General features: G+C 44.2%; 1 protein-coding gene across 1 annotated transcript in view; it reads right to left on the minus strand.

Moving 5' to 3' along the window:
- LOC129716224 (remodeling and spacing factor 1-like) overlaps positions 1-12,779 on the minus strand; it is a 97,530-nt gene extending 84,751 nt beyond the window's left edge. Inside the window, exon 1 of the mRNA XM_055666094.1 lies at positions 12,555-12,779. Within this exon, the coding sequence (XP_055522069.1) occupies positions 12,555-12,684 (130 nt within the window). The 5' untranslated portion in view covers positions 12,685-12,779. The remainder of the gene's footprint in view (positions 1-12,554) is intronic.
- Between the last annotated feature and the right edge of the window lie 4,423 nt (positions 12,780-17,202).

Consider the following 17,202-nt stretch of genomic DNA (forward strand, 5'->3'; position numbering starts at 1 on the left):
GGCCGGTTCTCTGGATGCTTTCAAGAGAGAGCTAGATAGAGCTCTTAAAAATAGCGGAGTCAGGGGATATGGGGAGAAGGCAGGAACGGGGTACTGATTGGGGATGATCAGCCATGATCACATTGAATGGCGGTGCTGGCTCGAAGGGCCGAATGGCCTACTCCTGCACCTATTGTCTATTGTCTCTCTTTTGCTAAAACCTACTGTGACTGACTTTTTGTTATGTCCTGTTGACTCCACTAGTCTGTATCAAAATGGTCTGCCAGCACTCAGGTGAAGCCCTAGGGAGTGTTCAAATATGATAAAGCAGCTTTACAAATAGAAGTGGTGGTGATTTAAAATTATCAAATTCCCAAACAATTATTGATATTGCTTTATTATTGTCACATGTACAAGGATAGTGAAAAAAAGTGTTCTGCATGCTATGCAGGCAACTCATACCATGCATGAGCACAGCAGATCGTACAAAAGAGGAATTAAATAGAGTGCAAAACTTAGCATTACAGTTACAAATAAAAGTGCAGCTAAAAAGTGCAAAGGACACGGCAAGGAAGATCACGGATACATTCTTATTATATGGGAGGTCCGTCAAAGATTGTGTAGGAAGGAAATGCAGTTGCTGGTTTACAACGAAGATGCTGGAGTAACTCAGCGAGACAACATCTCTGGAGAGACGGAATGGGTGACGTTTCGGGTCGAGACCCTACTTCAGGCCCGGCCTGAAATGTCACCCATTCCTTCTCTCCAGAGATGTTGCCTGACCTGCTAAGTTATTCCATCCAGCATTTAGTGTCTAGGCCCCTGTCAAAGAGTCTGATAACAAGGGAACAAGCTTTTCTTGAAAATGGCGGCACATTCTTACAAGCTATTGTAAGATTCCAAATGATTTTCAGGTCGAGTCCTCAAGATTTCAGTGAGTGCATGGTTAATGCCAAGCATGAAGGATGTGGTATAAAAACAGGATATCTTGGAAACGCTCAGCAGCTCAGGCAGCATCTGGCTCCAACCCGCTGCCGAACCTGCAGGGCGTTTCAAGCATTTGTTATTTTTACATCTCAGTTTTTCAGCATCTTCAGTTATTTTGTTTTGTTCAGTTACTTAACGATGTGGCCACCCTTGAGAAGAAATTCAAAAAATATGCTGCCAGAGGATCACAGTGGGTCAGACAGCAGATTATTGCTTTGGGTTGAGACCTGACCCCGCATATCCCAATCTGAAACTTCAACAATCTCGGCTTCTATAGATGCCACTTGACCTGCTGAGATACTCCGATGCCTTGTTTTTTTAAATTCCAGGATCAGTTTCATATGTGTCGAAAGGAAATAAATATTTAAATTCAAAGACCAAATAGGGTGGCAGAGTGGCGCAACTGGTAGAGTTGCAGCCTCACAGCAACAGAGACACGGATTTGATTCTGACCTCAGGCGGAGATTGCATGTTCTCCCCATGGATATCCTCCGGTTTCCTCCCACATCCCAAAGATGTGCGCGCTTGAGGGTTAATTGGCCTCTGTAAAAATGTTCCCTCGTGTGTAGGGAGTGATAACATATAACTAATATGAACGGGTGATCAATGGTCAGTGCAGACTCAGAAGGGCCTGTTTCCACAGTGTATTTCTAACCTAAACTTTAAAATATTCAATTACTAATATTTAAATCTTAATGTTAAGCATAGTTACATCATATGCTGCCAGAAAGTTTCACCACGAGTTGACCAAGTTTAGTTTTAATTTAGTGTGCAAGGAGGGACTGCAGATCACAAGGTCATGTGATAACAGTAGAATTAGGCCATTTGGCCCATTAAGTATAATCCACCATTCAATCATGGCTGGTCTATCTCTCCCTCCTAACCACATTCTCCTGCCTTCTCCCCATAACCTCCGACACCTATAATAATCAAGAATCTATCTATCTCTGCCATAAAAATATCCACTGACTTGGCCTCCACAGTCTTCCGAGGCAAGGAATTCCACAGATTCACCACCCTCTGGCTAAAGTTCATCTCCTTCTCCTTCATCTCCTTCCTAAAAGAACATCCTTTAATTCTGTGGTTATGACCTCTAGTCCTAGAATCTCCCACTAGAGGATATATCCTCTCCACATCCACTCTATCCAAGCCTTTCACTATTCTGTACGTTTCATTCTTCTCAACTCCAGCGAGTACAGGCCCAGTGCCAACAAACGCTCACCATTGGTTAACCTATTCATTCCTGGGATCATTCTTGTAAACCTCCTCTGGACCGTCTCCAGAGCCAGCACACCCCTCCTCAGATCTGGTGCCTAAAATTGCACTCAATGCTCCAAATGCGGCTTTCCCTGCACATTAGAGCATCAACAATGCATCCCTCTTGAAATAAGTGGTAGCATTGAGTTTGCTTTCTTCACTGCCGATTCGACACAGATAAACTAATTTGGAATCCTGCACCAGCACTCCCAAGTTCCTTTGCACCTCCGATTTCTGGATTCTCTCCCCATTTAGAAAACCGTTTACGCCTTAATCCTACAGGTGCACAACCTTTTATCCGAAAGCCTTAGGACCAGACACTTTTCGTAATTCGGAATTTGTCGGCATTCAGAATGGAAATTTTTTAGCGTAGATTTTAATGGCTGGCTCAGTGGTAGAGTGCTCGGCTCATATCCGCAAGGTCGCGAGTTTGCGCCTTGATCCCGGCAGTTCCTCGGTCGCGAGTTTGAGTCTTCAATGTAGTTTTTTCTTGCAGAATAAATGTCTGTATGAAATGCAGTGTGTTGAATGAATTCCTGAATTTGTAAATGTGACCGCAGCATTGAATCACCTCCCGCACTCATGTCACCCTAGCGGGGCTACATGCCCTTAGGCGGCCTAAGGCGACATTTTCACACTCTTATATCCGTGTGCAGCAGAGGCGACGTGCGTTTGGCGCCAAACGTGAGCTTTTTGGTGTGCAGACGACATCCTGGAAAAAATGTCCGGTTTCTTCCAGGTAGGCGATATACCCTCCCGGGCAATATACCCTCCACTTCTCTTTTATGAAGGGGATTTAGTTCCCCTTTCTTCCAGGACCGACCGGAGGTTCCGCTGTCACCTCTGTGGGCCGCCCTCGGTGAACGTTTTCAAGGACCTTTCTTCAAGGACTGAAAAAATGTCCGCTATTCGGAGGTTTTCGTTATTTGGATCTTCGGATAAAAGGCTGTGCACCTGTACTACCAAAATGCACGACTCCACACTTTGCTACACTGTATTCCATCTGCCACTTCTCTGCCCACTCTCCCAACCTGTCCACGTCCTCCTGCAGAGTCCCTGCTTTCTCTACACTACCTGCCCCTCCACCTATGTTCGTATCATCCGCAAACCTGGCCACAAAGCCTTCAACCCCCTCGTCTAAATCATTAATATTCATGTTTGTTTACACCGTAGATAAGACACAAAATGCTGGAGTAAGTCGGCGGGTCAGGCAGCATCTCTGGAGAAAAGGGAATAGGTGACGTTTCGGGTCAAGACCCTTCATCAGCTGGGCGTGTGACATGTCTTGGACACAGGTCGGGAGGGATTGGACCTGGGGACATAGTATGGTGTCCTTATCTCGTTTAGTTTAGAGATACAGCACGGAAACAGGCCCTTCGGCCCACGCCGACCAGCATTTCCCACACATTAACACCCACTAGGGACAATTTTTACATTTATCAAGCCAATTAACCTACAAACCTGTACCTCTTTGGAGTGGCAATGATTCAGTGGGGCAGGAGCATGCAGAAACAATGGGTCTGCCAGGGCAGCTCTGTTTATGGATTTTGGGGGAGAAGGTAACGTGCCTGGCTGGGGAACGATCAGGTTGGACAGCAGACAGTGAAAGTGATAAAATCGGAGATTGTCTGTGAGATAATGGCATGGAGCTCATCTGTGACGTCATGGTCCAGGGGAGAGTAGGAGGTGGTGTCCGAGAGCTGAATTTTGTTTATTATTATAGTCACATTATTATTATTGACAGTGGAAAGACTATACATGATTATAATTAAGCCTTCCACAATGTGGACACAGGATAAAGGGAATAAATAATGATTTAAGAGTGGAGCGATTGTAATGTACGATTGCAGATCCACTTCAGGGACCAGCACGCCAAATCAGTGCCATCTTGGAATCCTTTTACAATATTATCACGGTATTAATTCTCACAGAAGGTATTAACTCTGCTGGATGTGGAATTCTCTGTCTCAGGTGGAGGCCGGTTCTCTGGATACTTTCAAGAGAGCTGGATAGGGCTCTTAACGATAGCGGATATGGGGAGAAGGCAGGAACGGGGTACTGATTGGGGATGATCAGCCATCTTCACATTGAATGGCAGTGCTTGCTCGAAGAGCCGAATGGCCTATTCCTGCACTTATTGTCTATTGGCAGAACCCGTCACAAGGGCGGCATGGTGGCACAGCGGTAGAGTTGCTACCTTGCAGCACCAGGGACTTGGGTTTGATCCCGACTACGGATGCTGCCTGTTTGAGTTTTTACGTTCTCCCTGTAACCTACGTGGGTTTTCTCCGGTTGCTCCGGATTCCTCCTGCACTTAAAGACGTGCAGATTTGCAAGGTATAATTGTAAATTGTCCCTAATGTGTGTAGGATAGTGTTAGTATGCGGGGATCGCTGGTCAGCCCGGACCGGGTGGGCCGAAGGGCCTGTTTCCGCGCTGTATCTCTAAATTAAAATCTGTTGTATGACTAGAGTTAATTGAGCCATTGATCTCCCAAATGAAGCAAGATAGCCCACTCGACAAAAAAGACGTAGTACAGTCATCGGCAGATTCATGGGTAAATTTCGGCCCCATTTCCGTAACATGCTTCCGTCTCCGCCATCTTTATCCGCCATGGTGGAGCAAAGATACTAGTGCAGAGGCAGAAGCCGGTTACTGAAACATCCTCGTAAAAATCAAACATCTTTGGTAAAAATCTTCTCATTTTCTTTCTGCCTCCCAATAAAAAGCAAAATGATGCCTATGTTCCTTCCACAGCGTGTGGGAAGTCTGGCTCGGATCAGCATGGCTGGGACGCCAGAGTAAAGTTGCGGGGAGGTTGCAATGTATTTTTATGTAATGTTGCCCCTTGTCTTGGCCTTGTGTCCGAAATAAAGTTTATCATTATATATACAAATCTGGAGAAATATATGTGTATGTTTGTTCTTTCCTACACAATCTAATCAGTTGTATGGTCGCTGAATAAAACCATCCTTGAGTTATACATCGTTTTTTAATCTAGCTCAAAACAAATTTATTTTTGTTAAATACAGGTGCACAACCTTTTATCCGAAAGCCTTGGGACCAGACACTTGTCGGATTTCGGACATTTTCGGATTTCCAAATGGAAGATTTTTAGCGTAGATTAGGTAGGTAGCGCGGGCGGCTTGAAAAGTCTGGAGCAGCTGCCTCCTCCCCGGAGACCGGGAGAATCATTGCATAAATGTTAGTCAGTTAGTTTGGAGGGATTTTATGTGGTGGTGGTGGAGTAGGGGTGAAGGGGGAAACTTTAATTCTTAGTCCCCTACCTGGTCGGCGACTCCCAACCTCGCGGAGCTGTGGGCTCCATCCGGCCGCGGGCGGCGCCGGTTGTAGCTCCGACCCCGGCAACTCTACCCCTGGCTGCGCGGCTCCAAATCCAGCGACGCTCTGCGAACGTTGGGTCGGCGGCCACAGCGCTCCGGAGCTTGCCGCACGGCGACCCGGTAAGGCATTGCCCGTTCCCCACTGGTATCCCAGCGCTGCGACGCCGCCGACTCCCGACATTCGCGGAGCTGGGGCGTCCGGCCGCGGGCCGCGCTGGATTTGGAGCGCCTCGCAGCCAGGGGTAGAGGTGCCGGGGTCGGAGCTACAACCGGCGCCGCCCCGCTGCCCCACCGGCCACAGCGCTGCGGAGCTTACTGCACGGCGACCCGGTAAGGCATTGACCGCTCCCCGCCTCTCCGACCAGGTAGGGGACTGAGTAAAATTAAAGTTTACCCCTTCACCCCCCCCTTCACATTAAAGCCCTCCAAACTAACTGACTAACATTTTGACATTTAAGCAACGATTTACAGATGTTTAAGCGTCTCCCGGTCTCCGGGGAGGAGGCAGCCGCTACAGTAGTACAGACCTGGGCTGACCGTGGGTAGTTTCGGGTCAAGTTTGGCGCCAAACGCGAGCTTTGGTGCGCAGACGACATCTGGAAAAAATGGCCGGTTTTCGGAGTTTTTCGGTTTCCGGAACACCGGATAAAAGGTTGTGCACCTGTACTTCCTTTAGATAACCCCACCATTACAGACAGATCTCATTCCACTCTCTGGCTATTGGGAAGACCAGACCCATTTTATTGTTGAAAAACAATTCCATAGACACAAAAAAAAAAATTAAGGAACATTCCAAGATCAGAGCAACTGGAATCTTCATATTGCTATTATTTTCCAAATACCGCAGTTGTGAACAGTGTGATTAGATGAATTACAGAGTGCAAGAGTAATACAAAAATCAACTCAAACTCAAACACAGCACACGAGTCATTTAAAAAGAAAAGCTTTTTAAAAAAACATAAAAAAGACAATTAACAGAATCATAATTTGTTAACATATTAATCTTTAACAAAATTGAACAGAATTATGATTGAACAGAATTATGAATCTAACCCTATATGACACACGCAAACTGTTCGCCCACAACGCTAATTACACTGCGAGAGGGATATACAAAGTCGGGTCGGCTAACTGAAATGGACGAAGAAATGGCCCACGTTCAGCTCCGTTGCGTACTACACGTCACCCATTGCAATTAGCAGGAGTGGACTATCTTGCTCGCTATAGGATCTTTGGGCAGGATGAAGTCTAGCAAGTGATAGCTGGAGACAAGGAGCAGCAGTTGCTGAAATCTCATCCACCAAGTGCTGGAGTAACAGAAGGTCAGGTAGCATCCTAGAGGTTATGGATAGACGATGTTTTGGATCAGGATCCTTCTCCAGACATAAGTTCCAATTGATAGGTGGAATCAGGTGAGAGGGGTTTGGCAGATGGGTGGAGTAAGTAACAAATGCTAAAGATGACAAGAAGGAGACAAAAGGTTGTCAGATAAGGGGGGGGGGGGAAAGAGGAGTGGAAAGATGCGAATTACCTTTGCAATCTTGCCTTCCACATAAATCAGGATGTTGAGAAATAGGAAAACAATTGGACAGGATTGGAGCTACTGGTGCAAAATACAATCGATCGTGAACAATACATTAACAAATAAGACATTCAGTCACCACAATTTTATGACCAATCCACCAGATCATACATACACTGGATCTGTACTTAACCTTTATGACTTGCAGCAAGATGAAATTTTCCAATTTAAGAAATACTTTTTAAACCAAAGCTAACTTTCACACGGCTTCATTAAAAAAAAAAAAAAAAAAGAGTATTAATAAAACCTTAAACCTATATTCCAGGTCTGAAATCTGTATTCAGATCTATTATGAAGAAAATACCACTGTATTTACAGCATTTTTGCTTCACATAACAGCCTGCAAAGTGACACGTTTTTAACAAACGCTTACACATCCCATGCATAATTAAATCTGTCTTGGCTGCAACTTTAGGATTAACAAAACTAACAGACCACAATAAAGTGTGCGAGCTTCTGAAACAAGTCAGGAATGGAATGCTACAATCAAAACACTTCCATTGCAGGTTCACTGTGCAAGCTTGACTAAACACCATTGTCACCATTAATAGCACTGATGCTCCAGCATTTTTTGTAAACAACAGCTAAAAAAATAAATTAAAAAAAACAGGGTTGTCCATCCACATCCCTCAAGACCCAGTTTTTCTTAAATATCCCTCCCAATAGATAGATTTTAAATTTATGACTGCTACACAACGAGAAGAACAAAATGTATTTGCGATCACTTTTAAATAATTTATTGTTCAAGAAGGAACTGCAGATGCTGGAAAATCGAAGGGATACAAAATTGCTGGAGAGACTCAGCAGGTGCGGCAGCATCTATGGAGCGAAGGAATAGGTGACGTTTCGTGCCGAAAGGTTTCCTATTTCCGTCGCTCCATAGATACTGCCGCACCCGCTGAGTTTCTCCAGCAGTTTTGTCTACCTTTAAATAATTTACCTTGATCCTTATAATTGAGATCTCTGTATTGTAGAGGAGGGATGTAGAAACAAGGTATTGCAAATGCCTGTTTACAAAACAAAACACACACAAAATGCTGGAATAACTCAGTGGGACAGGCAGCATCCATGGAGAACATGGGTAGGTGATGTTTCAGGTCTGGACTGGACCTCACCCGAGACGTCACCTAGCCATGTTCTTCTGTAGAGGTTGGATGCTGTTTAACGGTACATACCAATGAACTTTGTTATTTTAATTGAGCAGAGGCAGTCCCTAGATCAAACATAGAAACATAGACAATAGGTGCAGGAGTAGGCCATTCGGCCCTTCGAGCCAGCACCGCCATTCAATATGATCATGGCTGATCATCCAACTCAGTATCCTGTACCTTCAATGTGATCATGGCTTATCATCCAAACTCAGTACCCAATTCCCATTTTCTCCCCATATCCCTTGATTACGTTAGCCAAAGAGCTAAATCTAACTCTCTTGAAAACATCCAGTGAATTGGCCTCCACTGCCTTCAGTGGCAGAGAATTCCACAGATTCACAACTCTCTGGATAAAAATGTTTTTCTTCATCCGTCCTAAATGGCCCACCCCTTATTCTTAAACTGTGACACCTGGTTCTGGACTCCCCCAACATCGCGAGCATCGACAAATAGCCAACTGTCCCGAAACTTGAAAAGGTTCTGTTCCCGAGAGCAATCCGTAAACAGATTACACCATATATTCATTTTCATATCCAATCTCACTACATACACACTTCTATAGTTCTTTCATTGTACTGAATAATCACCTTAACACCATACATAATTAAATTAGTTGAATATATACTATATCCAATAAGTAATCCAGGGATACCATTTATGCTAGAGACATAAAAACAAACCCATCTAAAATATCACATAATCCATCATTCTAAAGCAATGTTGATTGATTGTTTCCCGACAGAATCAACTTTCACCTATGAACTCTGAAGACGGGTCCTGACTTGAAACGTCACCTATCTGTGTTTTCTTGACTTGCTGAGTTACTCCAGCATTTTGTTTTACACGCTCTTTGTAACTGCTGTAAGAGATTCAATCGGCAATAGGTGCAGGAGTAGGCCATTCAGCCCTTCGAGCCAGCGTGATCATGGCGGATCATCCACAATCAGTACCCCGTTCCTGCCTTCTCCCCATATCCCCTGACTCCGCTATCTTTAAGAGCCCTATCTGGCTCTCTCTTGAAAGTATCCAGAGAACTGGCCTCCACCGCCCTCTGGGGCATAGAATTCCACAGACTCACAACTCTCTGTGAAAAAGTGTTTCCTCGTCTCTGTTCTAAATGGCTTACCCTTTATTCTTAAACTGTGGTCCCTGGTTCTGGACTCCTGCAACACCGGGAACATGTTTCATGCCTTTAGCGTGTCAAAACCCTTAATAATCTTACATGTTTTAATAAGATGCCCTCTCATCCTTCTAAACTCAAGTCCATTCTCTCAGCATATGACAGTTCCGCCATCCCGGGAATTAACCTTGTAAACCTGCACTCAATAGCAAGAATACTCCCTCAATAGCAAGAATTCAATTAATGGACTCTTGCAGCTCAAGATAATGCTTACAAATTACTGGATTGCAAACAATCCGAGATAAACACAGAAAATAATGTACAACTGTGCTGAAAATATAAAGAGCTTATAATGTCTCTGACTGTGAACACCTGAAATATAGTAGCTTGCCTTTAAGGATGATAGCTGCCAATTTGACCAGCTTTACATTCACCTTTTTCCATGGTCAAGTTGAGGTCTGAGACTTTCTTGTGCAAAAATAGCAACATTTCCTTGCTTTTATATTATAGATATATAAGATAGCCCACCATTCCATAGTATGCCTGGTGTTTCCACGTGCCAATAACATAGAAAATAGGTGCAGGAGGAGGCCATTCGGCCCTTCGAGCAAGCACCGCCATTCATTGTGATCATGGCTGATCGTCCCCTATCAATAACCCGTGCCTGCCTTCTCCCCATATTCCTTGACTCCACTAGCCCCTAGAGCTCTATCTAACTCTCTTAAACCCATCCAGTGACTTGGCCTCCACTGCCCTCTGTGGCAGGGAATTCCATAAATTCACAACTCTCTGGGAGAAAAAGTGTTTTCTCACAGTCTTAAATGACCTCCCCTTTATTCTAAGACTGTGGCCCCTGGTTCTGAACTCACCCAACATTGGGAACATTTTTCCTGCATCTAGCTTGTCCAGTCCTTCTTTAATTTTATATGTTTCTATAAGATCCCCCCTCAGCCTTTCTAAACTCCAGTGAATAAAAGCCTAGTCTTTTCAATCTTTCCTCATATGACCGTCCCGCCATCCCAGGGATCAATCTCGTGAACCTACACTGCACTGCCTCAATCACAAGGATATCCTTCCTCAAATTAGGAGACCAAAACTATACACAATACTCCAGATGTAACTAGAACCACCAATTGCTCCATCCTATTTGTTACCCCACCAACATATTAAAAAAAACTTTTAATATATTTCCATCCACAGTTCCTTCTACCAACACAAATTCCTCAGGCTTCGTTAAGCACTACAAGTACAGATAATAGCTCATTTGTTATTTCTGCACAAGCCTAATCACTACATAATCCTGTTCACAAGTATATTTCCAGAATGCCTGGGTGATTTTGTTTTCCATTCTTTGCCCAGCTATGCTTAGATCCATACAGGGAACAAAACATCTATCCCATCATTTCACTTTCTACAACCAGAAGGCCTAGTCTAACAGGTCAGCCATTTTGTGCTGAGAAGAGGCTAAATTTCTTCGCCTCGCAATTCCCAACAGCCTGTAGACGTTAAGACACAAAAAGCTGGAGTAACTGAGGCAGCATCTCTGGATAAAATGAATGGGTGACGTTTCGGGTTGAGACCCTTCTTCAGACTCTGGATGTTTATTAGCCATGATGGACAGATATTTAGTTGCTTGGAAATTTAAGGGGTAGGACCTTACTACCACTTCTATTTTTAATGTAATTATTATAGAATATTCATTTTATTATAACCACACACCATGCACACATTTAGTCAACAGACTATTTACTGCAAGAATTTGATTTGTGGTGGGCTGCTACCACGCAACAATAGTAGAGTCATAATCACCTCAAAGTGACTCAAGCAAAATCAACAGGTCTCCATCATCAATTTAGCTAACAGTGATGTCACAACAGATTGAATTAGAGGATAGACACAAAATGCTGGAGTAACTCAGCAGAACAGGCAGCATCTCTGGATAGAAGGAATGGGTGACATTTCACGAACCATCCCGAAATGTCACCCATTCCTTCTCTACAGAGATGCTGCCTAATCCGCTGAGTTACTCCAGCATTTTGTGTCTATCTTCGGTGAATCTGAAGAAGGGTCTCGATCCGAAACATTACCCATTCCTTCTCTCCAGAACATGCTGCCTATTCCTCTCGATTTACTCCAGCATTTTGTGTCTATCTTCAGTGTAAATTAGCATCTGCAGTTCTTTCCTACATATTTGAATCAGAGGATCCCTCCTGGTGTACATAAATGGTAAAAAAACAGAGCACACAGATCTTTCTCGCGTTGTTGTGAATCACACGCCGGAGAACCACGATTTGACTGCGAAGTGTTTGATTTGCTTGGGGTTGGGAGGGTGGGCGGGGTTTCAAAGAGGTCATGTGCAAAAATAAAAGCAAGGAATACACAAAAAAACCCTTAGGCACCCACATTAAAAGTGCCTTCTTGCAGCAAGTTACCCAGATTGATAACATAATACAGTAAAAACAAACCTAAAAACGGAAGGAATGAATGAATGGAGGAAGGGGAAGGGGAAGGGGGGGGGGGGGGGGGGGGAAAAACCACATCCAGAGGGCAGAAAAGAGGGAAGGCAGGGTAGAGAGAGACAGACACACGCATCCAGGGAGCAGAAAAGAGGGAAGGCGGGAGAGAGAGAGAGAGAGAGAGGACGGGAACGCATCCTGGGCAGAAAAGAGGGAAAGCGATAGAGATGAAGAGGGAAAGATAAAAACACACAAAAAAACAAAAACATGAGGCAAAATGGCGATCTAAGAGAAATAAAAAAATAAAAAAGGGAAAATAACAATTTGATTCTTTTTCCCCCCATTACTTTTAACAGGAAGTCGTAAGTGATGCATGCGCACTGTTAAAAGGCGCCTGGGGGAAAAAAAGGCTAATTGGGATTCGATTCATTTGTAATTGGTTGGTAAAATAAGTTGGGGTATTTTTTTAATTTGGTAATGAGTTTTTGATGTTTTACTTGTGGTGTGTGTGTGTGTGTGTGTGTGTGTGCTAACAATGCACGGTTCAATCAGCCTCACATTTAGTGGACATGGAGGGGGGGGGGGGGGGGGGGGGGATGATGATGCTGGTGTTGGACCTGGACCGTCTATTTACCTCACAGTGACCATCTTGTGGCATCTAATTTGCCTGTCTCTTACCCGCTTTTTTATTTTCCAGCGCTTCTTCCAGCTCGGGGAAGGTGAACTCGGGCAGTTCCAGCGAGGCGCCATAGCGCTCCAGGAAAGAGCAGACGACGGCGAAATTGGGCTTGGAGGCGACGGCCGCCATCTTACTGTCCGGAGGACCGGCGCGGCTCCTCCGCGATCCCGGCGTGCAGCGGTGGTGGCTGCTGCTCCCCACCCCCCCCACACACACACACACGGCGGCCGCGGCTGCTACCAAACACTCACTAGGCGGTGGGAGGAGGAGGACGACTCCGCCAGTATCCCGTCCAGCACCGCGGCTCCACCCCACCACAGGCGCCGATTCCCCGCCCCCGGCGGCCGTTGCCCGGGGCAACCGTTTCCCTAGCAACCCCTCAGAAGGTTGGGGGGGGGGGGGGGAAATGGAAGTAATGGCCTCTTGAAAGTTCAACAAGACAGTGCTCAAGGTATGCCTACTTTGAAGAAGTTTTCCTCCTCTCTCCGAATTTTTTTTTGTGTACCTTTGAGTCAATTGCAGGAGCGTTTTATTGTCTATATATATATATATGTCTATATGTCTATATATATATATCTATATATATATATGTCTATATATATATGTGTATGTATGTGTATATATATATGTCTATGTATATCTATATATATATGTCTATATATATATATATATATCTATATATATATATATATATATATATATATATATATATATATATATATATATATATATATATATATATATATATCTATATATATATATATATATATATAGATATATATATATATATATATGTATATATATAGATATATATATATATATATATATATATATATATATATATTGATATATATATATTTATATATTATATGTATATATATATATATATATATATATATCTATATATATATATATATATATATATATCTATCTATATATATATATATCTATCTATCTATCTATAACATAAAACGCTCCTGCAATATATATTTATATTATGTTGGATTTAATTGTTTTTAAATCTGGGACATATATATTTGCAATTGTAACTCTATACATATTTGCAATTGCAACTCTATAGCTGCTAAATTTTGTATAAGATAATTATAAGCAGCTGAATAATGGGTGGGAATTAATAAGCTTTGGCTTCTTCCTGCTCCTTTTCAGACACATACGATTTATTTTTAAATACATATTGTTTATGACACATTATAAATATTCTTGTTTTGTTTTTTTTGTATGCCGTTTCATACTTGCTTTATTTTTTATTCTGTTCGAAATAAAGAATTAAATAAAAATTAAATATATATTTGTATAGAGTTGCAATGGCAAATATATACATATTTTATATATATACACACACACTCTGTACATATTTGCAATTGCAACTCTCTATCTCTATTAGACTAAGTGGGACCCGTTGGGTCCCATGTTCACATGGGAGGGCTGGTCCCCCGACGCAATATTCCACCTCTCCACCAATTCACAATATAGTGGGGGGTGGGGGGGGGGGTGCTTTCTCGAGCACTAGTATGGGTATTGTGGGTTGAAGGGACTGGCCTCCAGAGGGATAGTATGGACAACGTGGGCCAAATGGATTCTTGGGGTGGCAGCTCAGTCCCTCAAGCCTGATGAGCTGGCAGCTCACTCGCGGCTGGTGGGCTGGCAGTTGACTCACGGCTATTCCTTGAAATTCCATTTCAAGCAGGGTGCAAGGCCACCAAATTCAAGTGCAGTTTCCTCCCACTTCAAGCAGGGTGCAAGCCCACCGAATTCAAGTGCCGTTTCAAACCATTTCAAGCAGGATGCAAGGCCACCAAATTCAAATGCAGTTTCATACCATTTCATGCAGGGTGCAAGGCCGCCATAAAACCACACAAAACACCACACTCACAGTTCAGTAGACATTCCGTGTGTTCAGTTGATTCACAGCTCAGACAGATTCATGACCTCTCCCTCCACCATCATGTAGAAACTGAGCCACACCCACACTTCCGGGTTTTAGAATCCCTCCCCCCTGAAAAGGTGTAGGGAGAAAAGAGAGGAGAGAGAGAGGGGGGGGAGTGGAGAGAGGAGAGGAGGAGAGGGGGGGAGAGGAGAGGAGAGGAGAGGAGAGGGAGAGGAGAGGGGGGAGGGGGAGGAGAGGGGAGGGGAGGAGAGGAGGGGGGAGGGGAGAGGGGGAGGGGGGGGGGGGGGGGGGGGGGGAGAGGAGAGGTGGAGAGGGGGAGGGGAGAGGGGGGGGGAGTGGAGAGGGGGGGGGGAGAGGGGGGGAGTGGAGAGGAGAGGAGGAGAGGGGGGAGAGGAGAGGAGGAGAGGGGAGAGAGGGGGGGGGGGGGAGGAGAGGGGGGGAGAGAAGAGGGGGGGGAAGGGGAGAGGGAGAGGGGGGGGAGGGGGAGAGAGGGGAGAGGAGAGGGGGAGAGGAGAGGGGGAGAGGAGGAGAGAAGGGGGGAGAGGAGAGAAGGGAGGAGAGAAGGGAGGAGAGAGGAGAGGAGAGGGGGGGGGAGAGAGAGTGCCTTTTTATTTCAACCCAAACCCCCCAAACAATCATTTACAGGCAGTGCTTTTTTACTTTAACCATATTTTCATTTTCAAACCACATTAAGGGTACTTACTCACAGTTGTGTGCACATGTGTTCAGTGTTATTCACAGCTCAGAGAAACGTGACCCTCTGCCTTCCTCCAGCTTGCAGACTAATTGAGGCACACCACTTCCTGGTTTTATAGTCCATCCCCCCTGCCTCCATCGGGGGCAGCAGAGAGAATGGGGAATTTTGTAAAATCATTAATCATTTTTCATCTGTCATTTTTCATCGACTGGAAAAATCCTCGGCACACAGCGGCGGAGGGGGGCTCTGAGCGAGGTGGCCAAAAATGACGGCCGTAGGTGGCGGCATTCTCTCGGAAATTGCAGCACAGATCGCCAAAACCGGTCAAGAACAGAGTTTTAGTAATATAGATAAGACTAGAAAATGCAATTTTGTTCAAACCAAGCTGTTTGAATGACAATAAAAGGTATTCTATTCTCTTCTATTCTATTCTATTCTATTCTATTATATTATATTCTATTCAGAAGCCAATCGATTTAATGAGAATCCTGGAGATAAAACTAAAAAAGGGAGCAGATGAATTTTTTGAACGATTCCCAAAATTATACATGGACCAATCAGGTGATTTAAACTATCAAAATGGAGTGAGTTCCCCCACAATATTGTGCCATCTTATTGAATTGTCTCCCCACTGACTCAATTAAGACTAATAACAGGGACTGGTCTGAGAACCGCGCCAGTCAGATGGCCAGAGCTGTGAGGCACCATTATGGTAGAAAACAGGAAGATTATCCTGTAACTGGAAGAAGAACTGACTGTGTGGTTAAGAAGGAGGGATCAAGTTCTGGCTCAGGACCATGGAGTCCTCAAATGTTAGCAAAGTACAGAATGGGAGAAATGAGAGTCCCAGAATATCCAGATCATTATCACAATCATACTCCCATTTTAGAACCAATTTTACTGGGACCAAGTGAGAAAAGAAATCCAACATCATTACCCAATCAATGTGGGGGAATGGGACATTGGAGCCGAGCCTGCCCGACAAGGGAGCGAGTAGGAAGAAGGATTCAAGGAAAGAACTTCCAGGGTCATGGAGATATTCGGGATCCTAGAGGATATAGAAACATCCAAGATCCCAGGAATTATAAGAGGTCTTTAAATTCAGAAGACTGCTAGAGAACACAAAGAGAGCTGGCTAAAATGTCAGGAACCAATAAGACAAACACCTTTTTCACAAACAAACATGTTCTCACAATCCTGACACACCTACCAGTCCAGAAGTTATGGACAGAGTAACATGACCCCTACCCTTGGACCCACTCAAGTAATCTACCAAAATGAAAGAATTGGGTGTACCATTATAATTAAGACTGAAGATCAGAAAAGAAGGAAACATAGAAACATAGAAAATAGGTGCAGGAGTAGGCCATTCGGCCCTTCGAGCCTGCACCGCCATTCAATATGATCATGGCTGATCATCCAACTCAGTTTCCCATCCCTGCCTTCTCTCCATACCCCCTGATCCCTTTAGCCACATCTAACTCCCTCTTAAATATAGCCAATGAACTGGCCTCAACTACCTTCTGTGGCAGAGAATTACACAGATTCACCACTCTCTGTGAAAAATGTTTTTCTCATCTCGGTCCTAAAAGTCTTCCTCTTATCCTTAAACTGTGACCCCCTAGTTCTGGACTTCCCCAACATCGGGAATAATCTTCCTGCATCTAGCCTGTCCAACCCCTTAAGAATTTTGTAAGTTTCTATAAGATCCCCCCTCAATCTTCTAAATTCTAGCGAGTGCAAACCGAGTCTATCCAGTCTTTCTTCATATGAAAGTCCTGCCATCCCAGGAATCAGTCTGGTGAACCTTCTCTGTACTCCCTCTATGGAACTGTAAGCAATATTATAACTGCCCAGAGAAGCATCTGAAAGCAAAGAACACTGTAAATTTGGGAGCTTGTTGTATCTGTACACAATTAGGTCATTGGAGTAAAGAGTGCCCTTCCAGAAGACAGAATACAGCAGTGGAGGAGAAATCAAGGGGCAATAAAGAAACTAAGGACAAAGGCAAAGGAGCTGGTGTCAGAAGATAAAGAAAAAA

The sequence above is a fragment of the Leucoraja erinacea genome, unplaced genomic scaffold (assembly GCF_028641065.1).
Source record: "Leucoraja erinacea ecotype New England unplaced genomic scaffold, Leri_hhj_1 Leri_190S, whole genome shotgun sequence".
NCBI classification, from domain to species: domain Eukaryota; kingdom Metazoa; phylum Chordata; class Chondrichthyes; order Rajiformes; family Rajidae; genus Leucoraja; species Leucoraja erinaceus.